The following is an 18075-nucleotide window of genomic DNA, read 5'->3' as shown; positions in this document are numbered from 1 at the left end:
GAAACGATGAAGTGCTTGGGATTTCACTGTTTTCTTCCTCATATTCCAACATGTGGGCACCCCTCCCATCCATTTTATTTACTGTACTATATTCAGGACCTCCTGAGTAGACAAGCACATTCATTTTTCCCCTGGTGCAGTGTAATGTGCTCAGCATTAGCTTATTTAACTGTTTTATCACAACAGAGAAAACATTGATAGGGAATTCCTAGTGAATTGGGGCTGTGATGTAAAAACACTATTTCTTTCGCTTCCTTCCTTTTCAGGCTCTAAGCTGTTGGGGAGAAAGAATTGTCTTTTCATGTGTTTTTGTAAGACATAGCACAAACAGTATCTGTTGAGCAAAAGTTTTTCAGCATTTTCACAATAGTGGATTATTCTTTCAGTAATACAGTAATTTCCTCAGTTGCTGCTGTTGCTACAAATGCTTCAGCCTCAGGAGACTGGGGGTTACTCAAGAATTTCAATTTTTATTTAAAAAAAAATGATTACAGGTTCTCACATTAGTGGACAAATGCTGGACAACATGGTCTATGTATGTCCGAAATTTAGAAAATAATAAAAAAGTACGCTTTTATATTTTTTAAAATTGTATATTAGATCTCACTATCTAGATCTATACTAGATCTCACTATTTTTCAGGTGGGAGAGAAGTTAAGTCTGATTAATACTTTTTTTTCCAACTGATAATAATAGTTGAAAGATTATTCTAAAACAAGGAAAATGTATCTTTTCATTGTTAATTTGTACCAGTCCCATCTGACACTTACTGATTTGAAACATTTGCCAGCAATCAATGTGGTGATTATCTGGACAGGATACATTTATTTGATCAGGACAATCTGTTGAACATTAAACAATATTTGAAGCACGGTTAATTATTTGCACTGAATTAGCTCACCCTCAAGATTGTACCTTGTCTGAAAAAACTTAGGCAAGAAGAAGAAGCTAATTTCAAGAAAAAAACGAGCATAAGGATGGTTAACAGTGCTTTGGCCCTTCAGGTTCTCCTATTGGTCATTCTCCTTGGGACCACATGTTTGTGCGTGAGTATATTTTTACACTGCTTTTCTTTCCATGTGCCAGCTCTGCTCCGTGCTGAGCCCTGCTCGGGCAGTTGCAGGGCAACTTAGTGGAGTATCCACATTTCAGGACACTGAGGTGCCCAAGTAAATGCAGCATAACAGGGAAGCCCTATGGTTTTTTGGAGCAGACATCTACAGTGTCAAGGAATGGCTCATCTGGGTACAATCAGCTCAGTGGCCACCCCACTCCCAGGGGTGTGCAGTGGGGAGTGCAGTCACTCCCCCAGCCCTGGGCACTAAGAAATGCTCCAAAATCCTGGGCTGCAGCATGGGTAGCTCAGCTTAGAATCACAGAATGTTTTGGGTTGGAAGGGACCTTAAAGATCATCCAGTTCCAACCCCCCCATACTGTGGGCAGGGACATCTTCCACTAGATTAGGTTGCACAGAGCCCCTTCTAGCCTGGCTTAAAATGTTTCTGTGGGTAGGGCATCCAGCATCTCCCTGGGTAACCTGCGCCAGTGTTTCACCACCCTCACCATAAAAATTTTCTTCCTTGTATCTAGTCTTCATGGTAAAGGGACTAAATATTAGATTATTGCCTTGGCAGTTTTGCAAACTCTTCTGTCAAACGTGAAATTCCCCCCAGCCATATGTTTTGAATGATTGAATTATCATTGCCACTAATGTGGGAGAAAGGCTAGTGGCAAAATATTCAACACAGCTAGACATGGCCAGAGCTCTACTCAGGCCAAGCTTGATATACTTCCCCAAATCTATTCATCTCCTCTTAAAAGAAGACTGCAAGAATGACTTGTAACCAAAGGAAAGTTAAAAATCGTTTTTTAAAAAATTCTTTTGTTCTTCCAAGCATGGGGATCAAGTAGATTTTCTCATGAAGGAATCTGAAGTTCTTTAAAACAAATACTTTCTTAGTGATATTTCCCATGTCTGCAGGTTCGCATTTACTGAAATATGTTGCAGAAATTCAGATGTTGACAGGTTAAGATTGAGTTCTTTGGGGAAAACACATAGTGAGGGGTTTTAATGGGTTGTAGATCTTTTTGAAGAGATCGGTGAATTGGAGAGCAGTGATTTTAGTAACACAACAGAGTAATTATTAATTAGTGTCTACTCTGTCAGCACTTGGTCCAGTAGAACATGAAGCAGCTTACTGAGGGATCAGTTCTAGGGTAGTTCAGTGCCAGTTTTACAGACATTGTCAGAACCCAATCTAATATAAATAAGCTCATAATGAATTGGCTCTGTTAATTCATGCTCAGTGAAGATGATGTACGGACAGTCTTAGACAACATGAAGTCTTGCACAGATTTTTCCTAACTAGTCCTAAGTGTTAGGTTGATTCATTAGCTTTAACAATCCTAATCTAACTTTGCCCTAAATATTGCTGTAGAAAATGTAGTGTATATCTCCCCCCAACCCTGAAAATTCATTAACATTGCTAAAATGCATAAGCAATTCTGCTGTCACTGAAAAGCAGCACGACAGAATATTCAGCAGGCTAGTTTTTAATAAAACATGCTTTTTCTTCATAATTAATATAACAAGGTTTTCTGGCTTAGCACTTGGCATGGATCCCAGGAAAAAAAAAAAAGAGGGGAATGAGTTGCCATGATGTGACCATTGCATGACAAACAAGTTATGAGAGGATATTTTTGCCTTAATGATTTGTCCCAAAGAAAAAGTTGCACTGAAATAGTTTGAATGAAAAAATAATAGATTTTGCACTTTGCTGAAACCATGGAAAGCAGTCTCAATTACTATTTCCATCTTATCCCAAAACTATCTATCTTCGTCATTTTTATTTGAATCAGGCTTTAGGAGTTTTTATACACACTGACTAACAAATATTATTGGTGAAATATAGCAGAAGTCAAACAAAGGTTTAGGCAGTAACTCATGTTGGGTCAGTCAAAACACTCAGATGTTCAAGGATCTGGTGGGTTTGGAGCAGAACCCTAAAGCAAAAATTTCCATTCAGTTCTTTCATATTACCTGAGGATAAACTGATTTCACCTGTGTGAATCCAAACTATTTCCATAAAGGGCATAAAGCTGCATAGTGAGTGCAAGTGAGAACAAATTTAGTCCTTTATTTTAGCATATATGATGCAAGCACACCAAAGACTGTCTTCAGACATGGCAGGTCTTCTCTGATGATTGTTTTTTCTCCTGTTTTTCCTTTCACTTCTGCTCAGCAAGACACTGTAGTAGAAATGTTCCTACTTGGGCTAGAGAAATCTGGAACAGGACAAGACCAAGCTGGATCCCCCAACGCTCCAGTGTAAATCAACAGGTGTTCAGATCAGGCTTTTTCCTTGTATCAGAGTTCTCTGCAAACTCAAACACCCCTGGCAGCAAGAAGGAAGACTTGCAAGGGACAGAGTAGAATTGTTTGAAACTTCAAAAAATTGTTGTCGGCTTAGTTTTGATGGAAAGTGTTTTGAAGTCACTAGCCATGCCCAGTGCAATAACCAAGAGCACTTAGCAGTGAAAAGAGATGAAAGTATCACATTAAGTCCAAACAATTGCCAAAAAACTTATCAATAGTGCCCATCTCATACCTGGCCCATAGTAAGCAGGAAACTGTTACCAGCAGTGCAGGTCCTTCCTTGCCTGTGGTCCTTGGAGACCAACATTTTAGGGTGTCCCAAAGTCAGCACTGTCTGATATCTTTTCCTACCCTCCAGTGGATCTAGTCCTGTAGAAAACTCCCACTTCTGCTCCCCTCACCCTCACTCCAGGACTGCACTTTTCACACAAGGCCTCCACCGTATTGAGAACCGATCACTGTGAAGAGAAGTGAATGCTGTCAGGCCCGTCTCAGTTTGTGGCCCATCAGGTGTGATACCCTTCTGCAGCGCTCGCCTAAATTTGCCTGATGCAGCAGGAAAGCAACAAAGCCCTGGGAGCGCCCCCAGCTAATTTTGCACCGTGCTCTCAGAGAGGGAAGCATTCAGCGCTGACCCCCGAAGGCAATCAGCTTATGCCCTGCAGCATGCAGGTTGATATCCCGTGTAACTAAAGGGACTTAATGACTTTGCATAAGCTTTAAGTCTAGCAGTATAACCTGCATTTCCAGCACTGGCTGCAGAAGCGTTTGATAGCGCAGCACACTTGTGTTAGTGTGACAGGCTGGCTCCTGCAGCCCCCTGACACAGATTTTGTAGCTTCCCCTTTCTGTGGCATCCAAGGCTGACTCCATTTCTCACGCGGGAGCACGAGCACACCTCACCCACCAGTGAGCAGGTTTAAAAACAACCCGCTGGTACCAGACCACCTCTCACAGTGCAAAGATTCATTTGAAAACTTTGATCTCTTGGAAAACAGGAGCAGGTAACTCCTGAGCGGAGAACCAAGCTGGTTTCAGCAGCACCTCTGAGGGATATTGCTTTTTTTCCTGTATCCCTGTGTTTTTTTGTATCAGGTGCTACCATGGGAAAGGTTCACAATTAAATAATCAGCAAAATAAAGGCTTTAGATGTGAACCTCTCTGGGTACCCTGGGACCAGTTGATAAGGACACATCATTTACTATGAGGCACACATTGCAGCTCAGTGTGGAGGTAGGAGATGTCTTGTTAGCAGAGAGGTGAAGAAGTCAGAGGTTTTGGTGGAATCCTTTCAGAGAACGGTTTCCCAGGCTAAAACTACAACATATGTTGCATGTGTGCTCCAGATGATAGTATACCCTGCTTTCATTATACTGCAACCATGGTCTTGGCTGAGAAACACAATGTCATTGCTGGAAAGCCACTTTCCCTTGAAGTTCAAAGACAGTCACTACCCAAGATGGTTGCAGGCAAAAATCTGGCCGATTGTAAGAGCATCAGAACTGTCGATTCCCTCCTCCTTTGGCAAGCAGCCCAGACAAAGGTTCTTACTGAGAGCTGTCAGTGGGATCAAGGGGTTCACTACGAGAAGGCAGTAGTTGTGTTTGCCCTCGTGGCTTCTTCATGCCTGATGTCAGTTCTGGATGGAAGTTGAACAAATATACATCTTCATTCTCCAGTTCAACCCCATCCCACCTCCTTCTTGGCTACAAAGCTGTGACTGCACAAGTGAACAAATGAAAGTGTAATCTTTGTTCTTCTGCCATGGAGGCCACTTCATGACAAGTTGCAGGAGAATCTGCAGAACTTAATGCAATTAAGCGAATAGGCCAATTCCTACTAATGTAGTTTAATGTTTGAACTCCTGTAGTGCTTTGTTGCAAAGTGTGTGCATGTGTAGAGGTAGTTATCACCTCTCTTCCTAGTCTGTCATTCCAGCTTGAGTAGCTACACTGTTTTCTCTGGAATTCTGTTTTGCACACATGTAAATTCACAGCCTAACCCTGGGCTGTCACCTTTTTGCTCTCTTTCTCCATCTGCTTTTTTTTTAGTTTTTCGTTTTTATTGTAATAAGGGGTAACAATGTACCCAAGACACAGCAAACAGTTTAACTGCAGAATGCCCTTGGCAGCTGTAAATAATTTCCCTTGAATTTGAGGTCAAATCTTCCTGGGTTTATTCACAAAGAATTGCCAGAGATTAACTGGGCATTTTTGTCTGAGAAAGAAATATAGAATTCTGTCCTGAGATGAAGAAAGCTCATGGTTCTGGCATTTCTGTTTGAAATCTATTACATTTCATTAGTCTCTCTTTCTTGAGGAGTTGAAATGGAAAAATTGAGAACATCATATATCTGCAATATTTAATCTTAGTACAAAGTCTATTTAGCAAAATTTTGATGGTTCCTTGGAGAAATTAAGTTTTAGTCAAGTGCTAATCATTACAATGATGACAGACAACAAAGATCAGGTGATATTAGGTTATTTTGAATTTCAGTCATTTTTTCACTATTTTTTCTAGAAGCCCCATAAATGTAATTGGTTTCACAGTCAGCAATGCGCTGATACCCATATAAAATGTTTTTCCTCGCCTTTTTTTCTCAGGGTTTCTTTTTTATGAGCCTAAAGTAATAAAATTTAAAATTGCTCTCTGCAAATTCTTCCAGCTTTGTCCCTCATCTCTGCAGACCTGCTACGAAAAGGATCCAGTGAATTTATTCCCTCTTGAGAGAGCACACAAAGTATCAGTGTCGAGCTGCAGCAAGGAGACTGTTTGGTGAAACCAGCTCCACAGTCTAATTTCTTGCCCCCCCCTTCACTCCTTTTGTTTGAATCTTGCTCCGTGTTGGGCTTAGTGTTGCACCTCGTCAGAAGGACAAGATCCTCCTCTGCTGGCCATGAGCAATACGGCACTGCAGGCAGCAGGCCCTGCCTTCACTGCCCTGCCTGCACCCCCTCCTGCAGCCCCCTCCTGCCCCCGCGCTGTGCACCTCTCTTAACAATCTCCTTCCGCATCCCATATCCAACACCTTGCATCGCAAATCCTACATCCCGCACCCCCTCATGGTGCAGAGGAAGGGGGTAGCTCCGGCAGACAGGAGGGAAGGAGATGGGCTCTGCACACCACCATGGCATGCTTTGTGCCAGGAGCCAAAAGGATAAAATTTGGCCCTGTGTTGGCTAGTGAGGGCAAAACTGCTTGAAAACCAGTGTGGTCTGGTAAGTGGTCCACTGGACCTCAGGAAGGAGGAGAAAACTCCATGCTGAGAAGTCAGCTCTGCCCAAGGTTTTGTCCTCTGCTGCAGCTTGTGACAGGCACACAAGGAGGGAAAGCTGCAGCGTTGTATTTAACTCTTTGACACTCCATGCTGGGTGCTCCAGGAGCTTTTGTTCCCAGTAACATTTGTGCTGTGTCAGCAGATAGAGACTTTCATCCAAAAGCAGGAACCAAAATCTGGGACTGAGCCACCCTAGAGTCCAAGCTCTGACGGATGTTATTGGAAACCTGCACGTTGTCTCGGGTACTGCAAGAGTTTAGGGTATCTGCCCTTTCGCAGTCAGCTGTGCTCGTGCTTGGACAGGAGGGGCAGGTGCGTCACCTGGAAAAGAAAGTAGTGTAGCAAAGGGCTATGTCTTTCGTCTTTCTTATTTCCTTGGGGTGTGAGCATTGTGAGACTCTTATCTCTGCTCTTCAGCTGGGGAAACTGAGGCACAGAAAAGCGTGATGTAGTCATGTCCTGCATCTCTCTCAGCCTGGGCTGAGATCCTTTGACATTCCCCTGGGATGCCAAGGGCTGCCCCGACTGCAGGGACAAGCTCACTAAAGTCAAGCCCTTCAGATCCAAACCCTTTCCAACCCCATCAGGCAAACAGCACAACAGGGCAGCGCAGAGAGCTGGGGGAGGAAGATGAAATGTTTCTTGCTTTATCCTGCTTCCTTGTTCTTTGTTTCATCTATTCCTCCAAAAGAGAGGAGTACACTTGCAGGGTTTTTTTGGTCTGTTTATGGATGAACGCTACCGCTAATTGTAAATGGAGCAATTAGACCTTTGCTTTATATAGTCTCCGTCGGGGTCTGGCAAAGGATCTGACGAATGCTGTACCTGCACTCAAGAAACATATACACCAAGGACAGAGCTTTTACAGCCTTCTCATTTACCATCGTCTCTGCACTCATTCGGGGGGGGGGCGATTGTGTGAGGATATGTCCTTCCAGCTGCAAAGGATTTAGTTCTGTATGTGTGTGGCTCACTTAAATGCACCTGGGAAGGGGCTCAGCTGAGTGGTTCAGAGGACATTGCTCTCATTAAAGTCAGTGGGAAGGGGGGAGCTGGAGTGTCTGTTCTTCCTGCCTCAAACACAAGAGGGATACAAACGTGCCTGAAGCAAAAACTCATTTATATATTCCAGATAATATTCACAAATGTGAATTCTGAGCTTTTTTTTGTTCTGTTCCTTATTCATTGCTTCTGATTCATTTGTTCTTAGTCACAACCGGTGTTATCTGAGAATATCTTCTATATATAATGTACAACTAAACAGGGCATATATTCACAGTTAATTGTATCTGTAGCAATGCATAGGTGCACATAACAATCGTGTATGTATGCTGTCGTTATTATGGCTGCTAAATTGTTTGGAAATATGTTTTCTCCAAAAAAATCATGTGAAAGATGAAGAATAGCAGCTCCAAATCTCCTTCTTTACACTACTGTTAGTATGTGTATCCTCTTTGCAGGCAGGTAATCCTGTCTGCAGCTGGGATTTAAAACAAGAAGGAAAGCAAATGGAAATCATCATGCTGGGGATACGTCCTGGTGCAGAGTCAGTGTATCTCCTTTCAGACAAACCTCACTCGCACTCTTCAAAGGCTGAGAGCTGTTTTCCGTCATCTTCTGTTCCCTTTTGTTGCTTGCCCTTGACCATGAGCCAAACTGGAAAGGCTGGAGCCCCATGTCCAAGGTTTGACACATGGCATTTCCTAATGGAAAGCACCAGAAATATTCTCCTGCATCCAAAAATCCCAAAATCTGTAGGCATCAGCCTGTAGACAGCCCTCCAGCTCGGGGGTCCAGATCCCGCTGGCTGCACCAGGCATAGGCTCCTGGGCCGTGCTGCAGTGCCTGACCTCCACTCAGGTCATGCCACGTACCCTGACATGTCCCAGACTCCAGCTTTGTCAGCCAGCTGGAGTGTGGCCCCTGTCAGTATTTCAGAGAAGCTGGACAAACAGCCCATGTGCCATCACTTTAGAAGCTAAGAGGCAATTTAACTCACTCAGGAGAGGTTTGCCCCCAAACAGACCAGCCCAGCAGCTTGGGCTGTGTGCTTAGAAAGTCAGATATCCCACACTGATTGTTGGCATTTTGTTAATCTTTTGAAAGAGCTCTTAAAACCCAGTCCAGTTAGCTCCAAAGTGGGGAACAACCTTGTCTGGATGTCCAGCACTAGGGGCAAACAGAAACTTTGCACTGTAAGCAAAGCTCTGCGTTGGCTTTTGTTTTTCTTCAGAAACTTTTGGGTTTTTTTCAGAAACAAAAACTTTTGGTTTTTTTACCCTTTATTATCTCATGCAGGCTTCCCAAGTTTCCCTCTGGGTCCACGAAATGCAAGGTAAGTTGTTTCTGTTTCTTCTTTATAACTTCTGAGTACAAAACTTAAAGGCTTGCAACTTGGTTCATCAAGAGCCTCCACTAGTGCTCAGTGCTGAATTTTACTAACTTCATCCAGAGCCTTGCTGAGCTTAAAGTAAGGCCTGTGTAGAAAATATGTTTACCTTTGGACAAATAATATGGCGAACACTTTCAGACCTGCACAGGTACTCCATGTGCAGGAGACAACGCTGCATTGTGTCCCCACTAGGAGTGTGTCTGGCACGCTGGAGCCCAAAATAGAGGTACAGCAGCAGTACCAATGAGCAGCTGATCATGGGATTCTGCTAGATCACACCTGCAACTCTCAGTTCTGTTCCAAGCCAGGACTTTTCTGCAACTCTGTGCCTTCATGTGCTTTGGGGACCTGTGGGTGACACAGTGGGTGACGGACTGGAGGAGAAGTCATGGTGCTGGGATGCAAACCTCACAGAAGGATAAGCAAAGAGCCTAGCTCTGGATGAAAACCGAAGGTCAAATAAATGAAAGCTGACTTTCCCTTGCAGCTTACAACTAACTGTGGAACTCATTTCTGCAAGGTTCTGTCCAAAGTGCAGGAAGGTTCAAAAACTGTTTACAAGCCCATGCAAGTAAAAAAATCATTAAAGGCTAATATTTAAAAATCATTAAATAGCATTAAGATGTTGATAAGGGAAAAGTTGTGATGATTGTTGTGTGAGGATGCGTAGATTGTGTGAGGATTTGTACATCCTTTTTCAGCCTACTTGGTCTACATAGAAGAACTATGTTTTAATTGATAAGTTTAGTATTTTTGCAGGTAAGCCCAGCTCCTCTTTTTCTTGGTTACAGTGGATCTTACATCTGAGTTTATAATGTATACCTAATGATGTATTACATTAATTTTGTTCATTATTCTGCAAAAAAAGAGTGTGGGTTTTACTATGCACTCATTATCCATCTGCATTCCTGTTCATTCCAGTGGCATTTTGGCTTTGAGATCGAACCTGGAAGTCCAGAAACCTTGTAGCTCATACAGCAGTGCTTCTTTCCCCATATCAAGGCTGCTGTTCTAACATGTGTGTAGAAAACAAATTTCCAAATCATTTGTGAGTCTGAGCTCAGTATTTGACTTCTACAAATATTTGGCCCTAGAGTCATACACTTGACTTCAGGGTTTGCACACCTGTTTACACACAAGTTTGCAGCCTTGTGCAAACTGTTTGATTCACTTTTTAATGGTAGAGTATCCTTTTCACCATCTCTCAGTTCATTCCCTCCCCTGTGGTGTACAGTCCTCACATCTATCCCTCCACTGTACCTACTCTCTCGCACTCTCCATCCCCCTGCAAATCTCCACTCCTTCAGCCATCATGGTCCACCTTCACCCATCATCTATCCCTCTGAGCAAAAAGGTGCTGCAAAACTCCTTTTAAGTAACAACCACAAAACTATTTGAAAGGCTTTTGGCTTTGTTCTTAGCTGGTCTCCCTTCTTTCTGAAGCTGCAGATACTCCCAGCCACAGCCTGCTTAGAAGGGAGGAAATACCATGAGGTCTCATCTCTGCAGAAGTAAACGGGGAATATCTCATTATTTAAAATATAGTCAGGATTTCAGCCTCATAAAAATAACACTACAATAACCTCAGAGCTGGAGACAAAAAGTATTTAGAGAGGTGGTAGGAAAAGTCATCCTGCTTAAATTAGGCCAGATTTCAGTCAGTCCCCAGAGGTTCAGAGAGCTTGAATAAATGGTGGGTACTTTCTGGTGCTCTTGATGTGTGTTGGCAATAGGCTTTAACTCTGCACATCACTCATCTTGACAACTGCAGTCCAACAAAGTTACCTCACAATTCAGGTCACCCGATGGCATCCTAATGCATCACTTTCCCACTTGGAACATTAGTCATGACTTGATCCAGTGAAGGTTTTGAAAACAGTGTGACTGCCGACGTTGAGATATCTGTTCTCTCAGTAACAGAGAGCTTGTGTAAGCTAATGAACAAGGGGATATTGATCAGAAATCCATTGCTTGATTGACAGCTCTTGGCAATATGAAAAACTGCAGATGAAAGCTTGAGCAGTTTAAAAGATCACCCAGACCTCAAAGCTGATTTGAAGCTTTAAAAGTCAATCTCTGTCTATCAATTATGGGGGGATTTTTTGTACTACACAGAGGAAAGTTATTCTTTGAAAATTTGCATGCAGGATGTCTAATTTAATTTCATGTAATAGTCACATTGCAGTGACAAATGTCAGATCACTGCTTTTTTAAAGCATGTTAAGGTTTTCCAGCACTTACAAAGAATGAGCACTCTGATTTAGTAATATGTTTAAATCAACCAGTGTATCAGACTTTACACTTTAATTATGTGCTCAGATAAAAAAAAGTGTTGTTTTTACTTTACTAAACCTATGGCTTGTTATGAATAATTAAAGAAATGGGAGCACTTCTTAAATAAGAGATGTGGAAGCCAAATAGTTATTTAATGTCAGAGCAGTGATAAATAAGAAGACATCTTTTAGTTTGGTGTCATATACCCAAGTTAGGGTTTTCTGGTCTTTGTTTTTCATTGCTTTGTGCAGCTGGAGAGGACGCAGAGTAGCTGGGAGATGGGAAGCATCACTCATGTGACCTCTAGAAGCTCTGTACTAATGGTTTAAAAAAACTAATGGTTTAAAAACTAATGGTTTAAAAAACAGAGTAGATGATTCTACAACGGCTTAGCAATTTGTGCTCTTTTGAGGCACTTATTTTTCCTCTGTTGATTTAAGACAGTCCTCTCCAGCCTAAAGCACGCTGGCATATTTGCAGTCTGCTTTTGGTAGCCATAACTCCCCTCTTCATCCTTCATAACTTCTAGCAGGTATATTTTTCCATAAAAAGGGCTACCCCATCCTTCAGAATACTTCTTTAAAGCATCCGTAGAATAAAAGTCAACATGCCCCACTAAGATTCTGAAAATAAACAGGAGAAACAAAATCAGACTCCTTTAGACACTTCCTTCAAACTCCAGTCGTTTGCAAAATCTCCTCTCCAACAAAGTGAACTTGCAGGCTGTATTTCAGGCAAAACTTCCTTTTTGTTTTTCTTTCTTAACTACATCACATTAAATTTAATTTTGTTCACTGTAGACAATGTCCTTATCTTCCAGCAAGATCCTTCTGTTCCTCAGCAAGGCATACACTTCTGCAACACTTGCACATAGTCAAGACTCAGCTCCTGTGGAAATAATGAGCTGAGGAAAAGGAGTCTTGACTTGACATAGCAATAAATGAGGTGAAACTTTCCCCTTTTTTTTTTTTTTTTTTGTGAGAAACGAGAGTTGGCATGTAGGAAAAAAAAAAAAGAAGAAAAAAGACAGTTCTATTTTAATATGAAATATAAAACACCCATTGTACAAACGTGGAATTTCTTTCTTTTTTTCAGAAGCAAAGAAAGAATAAAGATAAAGGCTGCAAGTGAATGAATGAGGAGAGAAAACTAAGATAATGCAGTTGATAATCAGTTCAAGGCAGAGCATTATCCATGGGGCCATCGGTCCAGCCCTAGGGAAGAGCTTTTTAAAATGTCTCTGTACGTAGCTTAGCTTTGCTCATTACCATACCTTGTCTTTGAAACGCTGGAGTGGCTTCCATCGACAACAGTTGTACCTGTGCAAGGAGCTGCCAGCCCACTTTAATCAAACGATCCCCCCAGCGCAGCTGGCAAAGCTGCAGGTCCCAGCAGGCTCCCGTGAGGACACTGGCTTCTGGTGGCTCTGGGCTGGTGGGCGAGGATGGGCTCCTCAGTACATGTCTGCTGTGCCAGGCCCTCGCTCCTTGAAGGGTGTTTTGTGGGCAAAGAGGCACACAGACGTGCAGGTGCCTCAGGCTGCCCTTGGAATGAGACTCTGTGTCCCCACACGCAGCAGGCACCTGTGTGCAGGGGAGGGTCTTGCCTCATGCTGCAGCAATGATGTGCTGGTGATCAAAGCATCTGGACAAAGAAAACCCCTTCTTCTTGTAGAAATCTGAATCTTCTTCCCTCACTGCGCTGACACCAGCCTCAGCATCTTCTCTGGCTGTGCTGCCACATGAGGGGCTCCTTAAGCCTGTGCCTGCAGAGCCCAGGCCTGCATCCCATCTGGGGCATCCCAGATGCCACCACGGGAGACAGCTGAGCAGCCAGGGATCCAGTGCCCTTCCAGAGGGTCAGGGAGGGCAGCACTGGGGCCAGTGGTGCTCAGGGTGCCCATGCTGGGCTCTAGGTGAGCTCTGCCTATGCCAAAGAAGAGCTGAATGGCACTTTTGGTTCTCAAGATGATGTAGTCTCTAGACCCACCAACATCCCAAATGAGCTGAAAGAGATAAGGACTGTCCAACTCAGGGAATAACTTCTTTTATACCTTGTCTCCTTCCAACAGTTTTGATTCCTCTGTTCTTTCACCCTCTTCTCACCCCTCCCTGCAGACAAGGATGATGACTTTGAATACTATGACTCCACGGAACAGGAGCAGGACCCCAGCCTCCAGCACCATTCCTGGGAGCAAGTGAGCTTTATTGAGACATCTATAGGTGACTTCTATACCATGCCAGGTACCTCTGAGGGGTGGGCAGGGAGGCAAGGAAGGGGTAAAATCCCAACCCTGAGCTTGCAGTGTGAGTGTGGCAGGTCTTGGCTGCCAGCCTGCTCTCGAAATGCCTGCATCAAAGGGATGAGTTAGGAGGATCATTTGCAGTGTTCTTCTTTGTATTTCTCTTGTAAGGAGGTTGTGTTTTATCTCCAGGTTTCACAGGATGGATTGTGATCATGCAGAACATTTCTGATTGCTACTACAAAAAAGCACAGGCTTATTTGTCTATAGACACTGTAAGATGTAATTGCTGTTTTCATGGGATATATGTTCTGTATTTATGCTAGGAACCAAATGTAGAGCAGGTTTGTTTTTTTTTTTTCTTTTATCAGTTGCAGGGTTTTTTTCTTTTCTTTTTCTGTTTTGCCAAACTTCAGGAGAACAGGAAAGGATCCTCAAGATTGCTCAGGAAACACAAAAGGCAAGACAGGGAAGTTGCCTGTAACGTTCCCTGAGTTATCCCCCCGTACAAAGAAAGCAGAGCTTATATTTGACTGTCCCCGGTATCAATTACTCCTGGCAGCCTGGACTGCAGTGGGGAGGTTGAGCATGGTGTAAGGAGCAGTGTGCAAGTGACTCTCAGCAGGCACCTGCTCCCTTGAAGCAATAGCCACTCAGGGGTATTGTAGAGTCTAACAGTGATGGATGGCTTTTCCACGGGAAATACAGCACCGTGTTCCAAACAGAACAATGCCGAATACAGACACCTCCAGACTAAGCGCATGAAAGCAGACAGCCAGAGGCAATGCCAAAGAGGCAAATGTATCCCTGAGCAACGAAAGGGGCTTGCCCCATTACAGCTCCATAATAGACATGGCAAAGGCAGCACAGGAGCTGCAGACCCAAAGCCATGAGCTGTTACAGCTTGCAATAAACTCTGCAGCAATTCACACCACTCCTGTGGCTGCTGAACTGATGCATAAGCACAGCACATGTTATATCGGATGCTGTGCCCAGGAAGGCAGCCTTCTGCAGTCAGAAAATGTGAGAAGAAAAAGCAGGTGATGAAGGCTGAGAAGCTGAAAGATCTTCATCCTTACCTCTGCAGACCCATGCCTCTCTGACCCCTGTAAGAACGGTGGTAGGTGTGCATCCAGTGGAAGGGACTTCAGCTGTGCCTGTCCCAAGCCATATGGTGGGACCACATGTGAAAAAGGTAATAGCTCTTTGGCTAAGCTACACTCTTTATTTTGGCAGTTAATGTTGCTGTTACAGCTTTATAAACCCACTGTTTGCTGGGCTGAGGGTTCTGACAGCCCACAGCAGTCATGTTCATAGATCTTATGCTTAGTGCCTTATCCAGACCAAAGTCTGTCTGAATAGCATCCAGTAAAATAGACTTCAGGAGTGCAGAGACTACTTGTTTATCCCCTGCCAGGTAGGCAGTGGGGAGCTGCTCATTGGTACCACAGATATTTTGCCATAAATACCATGAACATGAAGAGAAATCGCAAGTCCACACCTGTTAAATGAAAGCGTCCTTGGGGCATCAGGAGAAAGCATCTTCCCATGATCCCTGCAAGGGCACAGCTCCTGTGTACACACAAATGCTGACGAAGTACCTTGTGTCTCTGTTTTCCACAGTGGAGGACATGTGCCTGGACATGAACTGCCGCGTTGGTGACTGCCTGGTTCTATTAAGCCCGCCTTATTTTCGGTGCAGCTGTAAGCCTCCGTACAAGGGATCATTCTGCCAACGCTGTGAGCACTCAACAGGACAGTGAGAGAATTGTGTTAGGGACAGCACCGTGGCCGGTCTGTAGTGGGAAATCCCTTGCAGCCCACTGCAGAGGGTGGTGCTGCCCTAGTCATGCAACCTGAGTCTGCTGCAGCTCCCACCTGTGGGGCTGGCCAGTGATGAGTTATGCTTGGTTTGCAGAGTGGTGGTTCAGTCACTGGTAGAACACCCAGTGCTGGGCATTTTGCAAGACTTCATAAGAACTCAAAGTCAACAGGCTAAATGGGAACTCTTTCCAATTTCCATTGGGCATGCGAATGTTTGCATAGTGTTCAGCAGATTAACAAGGCTGTTCTGTGTTTTCCACATTGACAGCATCTAAGCAGTGCAGTCCCAACCCTTGCAAAAATGGAGGTACCTGCATACGGAACAGAAAGAGATCAAAATTCACCTGTGAGTGCCCTGAACCTTTCAGAGGGAGATTCTGCGAGATCGGTATGTCACGGCTCCGGGGGAGGGGGTAGGGGAGAAGCCTCCAGACAACCAGGGCTGGCTTCACCCTGCAGCCAGACTGACTGATGCTGTCACTGCTCCAAGTGCCCGGCTACACCTGGGCACTGACGTCCTTGGGGAGAGGGTAGGAGGAAGAGGCTGACTTGGTAAAGGGGCTTGAAACAGTTCCCGTACCGGCAAGGTACATAATGAGTGAGCGTGCATTTCCCAGAGGTTGCACATGTCACATGGAGAAGAAATATCAGGTTTTCCTTAAACACTTGAAATCTGATGTAGTGAAGATTAATGCCTGTGATTCCACAGGCTGAGGGAACTGCTTCTGATGGGTGGCCAAGGGTATGGGATTACCCCAGCTTGCTGCACAGAGAACCTTCTGCCTCTGCAACATCACTGTGGGCACCACACTCCACACAGGTTTCCAAGGAAAAGGATCTTTTTCTTTCTCTTTTAAAAGTTGATTGCCCTTCAAACTCCATCAAACCCCATGTACCACTAAATACTCCACGTTGCAGGTGACTTTTCCTTCTCCTTACCTACAGGTTAGGTTCACAGCCCTATAACCTTCCTTTTGGCATATAATTTGCCCTGGCATGATAGCAGCAGCGTGCCCACTTCCGTGGGATCTGCCTAGTCCTACTTAGAACCAGTTCCTGCACAGGCCACTTGTGGAGAGATTCTGATTTGAAATTAAGATATCTCTTAACTGCTCAGTCTTTACCAAGCAAAGAGATTTTAGGCATTTGAAGTAAATCAAGCTAAAAGGTGGACAAATGCTGGGACATTGGTCTTATTTCTGGACTGTGTACAATAAGGAACATCATTACTTGGCCCAGTAGGTTCTTCTGATCCTCCATAAAATTAATGTAGGACAAAGAAGGCAATGAAGAGAGACCATTTTGGGCAAGGAACAACACAAAAGTCATTTTCATATGAGTATTGTCTTCCTGCAGGACCAGATGATTGTTATGAAGAGGACTCCTCTAACTACAGGGGAAGAGTGAATCAAGCAGTAGATGGCAGGACCTGCCTGAACTGGAATTCCCATCATCTCTTGGACTTCCCTTTTAATGCCTTTATGGAGAATGCTGACTTTTATGGCATTGGTGATCATAATTTCTGCAGGTAATATTTTGAAGAAGTAGCTGTAGAGGTCTGTATCAAAGAGAGCACCGAGGGCAAACTGCTCATGAGTTTGACAAACTGATTATATTAGGATCTCACATCTTTCTAGACACTGCCTGTCTATAAAACACCAGAATGTTAGAGATGTCTTCTCTAACTACACTGATGTGCGGCTTCCAGAAGCAGCCCTTTTTTCTTTGAACCAGTCCCACAGTTTTCTTATGGTTAAGACAGGTATGGGGATAGTAATATGGAAGCAGGCCCCCCTTTATCTCAAGCATCTTTGTCAAATCTTATGAAAGAGTATCTTTGGAAGTCCAGATCCTATGGGAGCATGAGGTTGCTCCCCTAAGCATCCTCAGCTCCTTCACTGGTTTCGTGGAGATTTCCCCACTCCTGCTGGCTGATTCTCTCACCTGTTCCCTTCAGGAATCCTGATGAAGATGAAAAACCCTGGTGCTATGTCAGAAAAAATAAGGAAGTAGATTGGGAATTCTGTGATGTTTCACCCTGTTCAGGTAAAGAATTAAGAGTGAGCCACTCGGCAGTGTGTAGGTGGTCCAGAGCAGTGGGCACTGCTACTTAACTCCCCCAGTCTAATATTATCTCTGCATTATACATCTGCGGTCACTTCCAACACAGATGTAGAGCCAACAGACCCACCCGAATCACATGAAATATTCGAAACATGTGGACAACCAGAAGTTCGTGGAACACTCAAGAGGATCTATGGTGGATCCAAGGCTACAGCTGGCAAACACCCCTGGATGGCATCTGTGCAGACAAAGACTCCAGATGGGAGTGAACATTTCTGTGGTGGAGTGCTAATTAAATCATGCTGGGTTCTTACTGCTGGGCACTGCTTTGAGTAGGTGCATGCCCTACAATTGGGGTAGATAAGTGTATAAAAATTAGAGTGGTTAGTAAAGACAGCTTAGTATCCAAATCACTTGCAATCAAAATGATTACTGGCAATCAAAGTGAAAGGAAAACGTGTATGTGAAAGAAATGGACACATACATAAAAATGCTTATATAGTTGAAAATGGTTCTTGTTGAAATCTATGCCCCACTCCCCTAAAATGAGCTAAAATAGTCACGTGAGAGGAGAAAAGGAGGAAAGTAACAAGATTTTGCAATGTATAAAGGAAGAACTCCATGAA

At 43.8% G+C, this 18075-nt stretch overlaps 1 protein-coding gene across 8 annotated transcripts in view; it reads left to right on the top strand.

The window, feature by feature from the left end:
- Positions 1-881: 881 nt before the first annotated feature.
- HABP2 (hyaluronan binding protein 2) overlaps positions 882-18075 on the top strand; it is a 32666-nt gene continuing 15472 nt past the window's right edge. For 3 of the 8 annotated variants that reach the window (XM_017803899.1, XM_017803898.1, XM_017803897.1), the window contains exons 1-9: positions 882-1046; positions 8952-8988; positions 13437-13562; positions 14649-14756; positions 15185-15301; positions 15654-15773; positions 16742-16913; positions 17343-17431; positions 17556-17781. In XM_017803899.1, coding sequence (XP_017659388.1) covers positions 978-1046; positions 8952-8988; positions 13437-13562; positions 14649-14756; positions 15185-15301; positions 15654-15773; positions 16742-16913; positions 17343-17431; positions 17556-17781 — 1064 coding nt within the window. In that variant the 5' untranslated portion in view covers positions 882-977. Of the gene's footprint in view, positions 1047-8672; positions 8849-8951; positions 8989-12414; positions 12562-13390; positions 13563-13977; positions 14357-14648; positions 14757-15184; positions 15302-15653; positions 15774-16741; positions 16914-17342; positions 17432-17555; positions 17782-18075 lie in introns of those variants that run through there. The other 5 variants (XM_017803900.1, XM_017803902.1, XM_017803901.1 and 2 more) reach the window with 5 other exon arrangements.

Source organism: Lepidothrix coronata, unplaced genomic scaffold (genome assembly GCF_001604755.1).
Source record: "Lepidothrix coronata isolate B3197 unplaced genomic scaffold, Lepidothrix_coronata-1.0 Scaffold8, whole genome shotgun sequence".
Classification (NCBI taxonomy): Eukaryota; Metazoa; Chordata; class Aves; order Passeriformes; family Pipridae; genus Lepidothrix; species Lepidothrix coronata.
Note: the sequence above shows the minus strand (reverse complement) of the source record. Positions and strands in the feature narration are given on the sequence as shown.